Source organism: Cannabis sativa, chromosome 1 (genome assembly GCF_029168945.1).
Source record: "Cannabis sativa cultivar Pink pepper isolate KNU-18-1 chromosome 1, ASM2916894v1, whole genome shotgun sequence".
In the NCBI taxonomy this organism is placed as follows: Eukaryota; Viridiplantae; Streptophyta; class Magnoliopsida; order Rosales; family Cannabaceae; genus Cannabis; species Cannabis sativa.
In genome coordinates, this window is record NC_083601.1 from 8,678,492 (window position 1) to 8,683,532 (window position 5,041).

At 33.0% G+C, this 5,041-nt stretch overlaps 1 protein-coding gene across 1 annotated transcript; it reads left to right on the forward strand.

Annotated features, from left to right (window-relative positions):
* Window positions 1-2,099: 2,099 nt before the first annotated feature.
* Window positions 2,100-3,128, forward strand: LOC133035199 (zinc finger BED domain-containing protein RICESLEEPER 2-like). Its single transcript, XM_061111073.1, has one exon. It carries the CDS (start codon window positions 2,100-2,102, stop codon window positions 3,126-3,128), a length of 1,029 nt encoding a protein of 342 aa, XP_060967056.1.
* The last annotated feature ends 1,913 nt before the right edge of the window (window positions 3,129-5,041 follow it).

Below are 5,041 nucleotides of genomic sequence, written 5' to 3' on the forward strand. Positions count from 1 at the left end.
ATTTACTTTTTTACAGAACTCAATTTCAATTTTATTTGAATTAGTTATGATTTTTTGAAGATTTGAAAAAAGATAGGTTGATAGGAATGGCGAATTGGGGTTTTTTCGCAGATCGGATCGGGGCCCTGACCCGATGGGGTAGTCCCACCCCGGTACAATTGGATCGATATTCGGGCCTTTGCCCTACCCCGCCCCGCCACGCCCCGGTTAGGTTTTTTTCGGGTCGGGGATGACCTGATTCGCTAATGCATTAACTTAAAAAAATATCAAATTTCTAACCGTAAATCCCTAAATTAAAAATTCGAAGACTCTAGTTCTCCCAACCACCAGACACCACCATTGATTATCTCTGTGCGCCTCTCACCTTCACTCGCTCTTTCTCCCGTCCTCTTCTCAGTTCTCAGTTCTCAGTTCTCTACTCTTCCCTCGCCAGTTGTCACACCCATCTCCGAGCCTCCGGCCTCACTCTCTATTTTTGTCGACGACTGCAGAGGTATGAATCTCCACTCTTCCCTCCTCAGTTATTTTTTTGATTTGGTTTTCAATTCAACATCTGGGTATTATTGGTTCTGTACGTCATTATAACTTTTATTTTTCATTTTGATTTATTCAATTCGAACTTATCTTTATGTATTTATTTAATTATATATGTATATGTTGTGTTTTCATTTAAGAGTCCTATTATATTCCTCTCTTTCATTCACAAGGTTGGAACTTGGAATATATGTTATATTTATATATTCACTTGCTTTGTTTAGTACCCATAATTCGGTTTGTTGATTCATTTACAAAATCTTTGTTTTTATGATTAAAATCTAATCCTATATGCCTTCATCTCTTTAGTTAATAACGTTTGAATACAAGGGTCATTATTTACTGTTATGATTTTTTTTCAGGTTATGACTTCAAAAAAAACAAAAAAACATTTATTATGTTGTTGTTTACAACCTGAAAGCTTTGATTGTCTTTCTAAGAATCTCTATTTATAGTTACTACTAATCCAAAATAAATAAATAAAATAGAAAAAGCAAAATTAATTAACAGTAAGGTATTTGTGTTTTGTTTGGTCTGGTCTTTTTTCTTTTGTGCTTATTCTCTTTAACTGGTTGGTCCACAATTTTAAATGATTGTCTTACATGTGACATGTGTTGTTTGTTTTAATTATAACATCAAACATAGATCAATTAAATGATAATTAATTGGAAGTAAGAAGCCAAATTGGATATTTGTTCAATTTCTAAACTATAATTACCGGAATCAAAGAATACAGAGAGTCCAAAATCAATTGCCTTAAGTTGAGAAGTTTCACTGCTATCTTTAAACAAGAAACTCTCTGGTTTCAAGTCCCTATGTATCACTCCAAGTTGATGGAAAATCAGTTTCCTCATCCAAGTAAAATTGATATAATGTAATTTATTTGTTAATTTTGCAGGAATCTTCATCAAGCTGTGAAATCAGAAGAAGCTGCTCAATTGTTAAGGGGGCAGTTGGTGCAACAGGAACCATTGTACCATTTTGTTCTTGTTTTACAATTTGTAGTAGCACCTGCTATGAACATAGGTACTTACAATGAAAAAGCTAGCTCTTTTATTAATTCATATGTATAATATATTTGTGTACAAATAAATGGACAGAGAACTAAAAACTTGGATTTACAGGATAGGAAGAAATTCTAAAACAAGTTGATGAGTTCCTGAACACCAAGGTTGCACCTCAAGAGCTTGTGGATGAGCTTAAGGTACTTTTACTATGATATAATATTTTTTCTCATAATTTAATAAAAGAGTTTGAATATCTTATATATTCATCCATAGAGAAGTAGGTTCTGAGATTTTGTGTGTTGCGGTGATAATTGAAGGTTGATAACTTGCCTATTTTAGTGAAGTAGGATCTGTGAAATTTATGTGCTGCGGTGATATAAGGATGAAAACTTGTGTATTATCTGATTGTTTGTGATTGAAATTGACAAATGTTTAGGTTAATAAAATAGTGGAAATGCTGTCCGATTTTTTTAAAAATATATTTATCATATTTTTTAAGTAGTTGTGTGCATTGATAGACATGAGAATATGATGTTATTGTAGGTTGATTAAAGAATAATGTCTGGTCAAATCGGTTCTAATTCGGAGGATGATGTTGATTTTGTGCCATCAACTAATGTTGAAGAAATACAATCTGTTAGTAATACATTAGATGATAATACAGGGAGAAAAAGAACTTCTCGTTCATGGGATCATTTTACTCGACAAGAAATTGATGGTAAAATTAAAGCAATTTGTAATCACTGCGGGCGTAAGTTGGTGGGAGGAAGTACTGCGGGGACTACACATTTAAATACTCACGTGAAGAGGTGTCCAGTTAGAAAGGCCCAACTTGCTGCTAATCCAACTACAAGTCCTTCAGTTCCTTTCAATTTGGATCCTAATTTAGCAAGGATCAAATTGGCTCAAATGATCGTTAAGCATGAGTATCCATTGTCCATGGTTGAGCATAGCGGGTTCATCGAATATTCAAGTACTCTGTGTCCTACATTTCAAATGGTGTCAAGGAATATGGTTAGGTCTGACATCATGAAAATGTATAAAGCTGAGAAAGAAAAATGTAGGCAAAGTTTGGAAAAAAGTAAGAGTAGAATAGCCATAACCAGTGACATGTGGACTGCTAATCATCAGAAGAGAGGATATATGGCTGTAACAACTCATTTTATTGATGATTGTTGGAACTTGCACAATCAGATTCTGAGTTTTAAGTATGTTCCATGCCCTCACGATGCTCCAGCACTACTTGAGGCACTAAGATCTTGTCTTAATGAATGGAAAATAGAAGACAAGATCAGTACAGTGACTCTCAATAATTGTAGTGCAAATGATGCTATGATTGACCTTTTGAAAGGACAATTTGAGACTGACAGTTTTAGTTTGAAGGGAAAGTTGCTACATGTGCGTTGTTGTGCACATATTTTAAATCTAATTGTCAAGGATGGCTTATCTGTCATTGGTGATAGTGTTGACAAAATTCGAGACAATGTTGCTTATTGGTCGGGCACACCAAAAAGAGATGAAAAATTTGAGGACACTGCTCGTCAACTTGGAGTACCATACACAAAAAAATATCACTTGATTGTGTAACAAGGTGGAATTCCACTTTTCTAATGCTTAGCACAGCTTTATCGTACACGACAGTATTTGAACGTGCAAGGTTACGTGAGTTGAGATTGAGGTGTGTCCCTTCGGAAATTGATTGGCAAAATGCTCAACAATTATGTGATAAATTAAAGGTGTTTCATGAAGTGATAGAGTTATTCTCTGGAACAAAGTACCCTACCGCCAATATTTTTTTCCCTAAAAATTGTGAAATTAAGACAAACATTGACTCATGGATGTCATCAGATGTGCCTTTTATTAAGGACATGGCAACTCAAATGATGTCTAAGTTTCAAAAATATTGGAAAGAGATTCATGGGCTTATGTGTGTGGAGGTTGTTTTAGACCCGAGATACAAGTTCATGTTGCTCGAATACTATTTCCCCGTAATCTATGGAGATGAGTAATATGTAACTCAAATTGCAAATATTCGTGAGCTTTGTTGCGAGTTACTGGAGGAGCACGGGTCTAAGTTTTGATTTGAGAGAGAGAAGGGTTCAGGTAGATAATGTATCATCTTCTTCGACACGGCGAATGGATGCTTTTTCTAACTTTGACAGATATGTTACAGCTTCCTATCGAGTAGAAAATATGAAGTCTAAACTAGATTTATATTTGGAGGAGAACTTGGTACCTACTGAAGAGTCATTTGATATATGCAATTATTGGAAGGTGACGGGCGTCAAATACCCTTTGTTGAGTATGATTGCTAAGGATGTGTTTGATGTGCCTGTTAGCACTGTTGCATCAGAATCTACATTCAGCACTGGTGGTAGACACGTGAGTCCTTATCGATCGACACTTCATGCTTCTACATTAGAAGCATTAGTATGCACATAGAATTGGTTGATGACTGACAAAAAATGTAAATATCATTAAATAAATAATTATATATATTTATGTATATGTTATAAGAATATTTTTTATTTAAGGAAATATATTTCTATTTAAAGAAATAAATTTCTATTTAAGGAAATAAATAAATAATTGATTTTCTGATAAATGAATATTTTATATTCATTGAATCTGGACAATATCAATTATGTAATATTCTATATATGATCAGATTTCTATATTCATTGCCTGATTTGATTTCCTGAATTAATTGTCAAAATATTCTGACAATTAATGTGGCGCAGATACTGATGGAGTATCTCACCTATAAATATAGGGTCTCGGTCCCCGAGCTCCTCACTCATTCTGTTCATAACAGCAAAATTCCATCTAAAGAGAGTTGAGAGAGCGAGGAAGCCCGATTACCCACATCAATCAGTTTCTTTTGCAGATCATGCTTATGTGGGACTAAAGCTCAAAGATTCAATGGCTGGAGGTATTTCGATCCTTAAATTATAATGCATATATGATTTATTAATTCCGCACTTTATTCATAATCATGTATGTTTTAGTCTATACAAATAAATGTCTAACATATGTTTCATAATTAGTATTGATTTTGTTTTGTCTTTTTACAGTAATAATAAATGATGAAGATGTTGATGTTGATCCAACAATGGTAACTAGTTTAGTTTTCGTAATTTATCAAATAAATTATCAATTTTTATAATTAATATTTTTCTTCGTTTTTTTTCAGGAGCCTTACGTTGTTGATCTTGATGATTAGAATACATGTTGTTTTATTGTTAGTTTTTATTATTAATGTACTTTGTTATTAGTAATATGAATGTAATTGAGATTTCAACTCAACTCAAATTATAATTAGGAAATTTGTTTAGAACTTTATTTTTTGGGTATTGTTTAATTTTAATATGAACATCTTTAGAAATTTATTTTTAAGCATGTCTTTATGAATCCAAGAGATGTTTCTCATAAAAAAAAACCAAGATATGCAAAAGGAATTTTGAAAGAAATATTAGTTTAGAACATGTTGGAAATATATT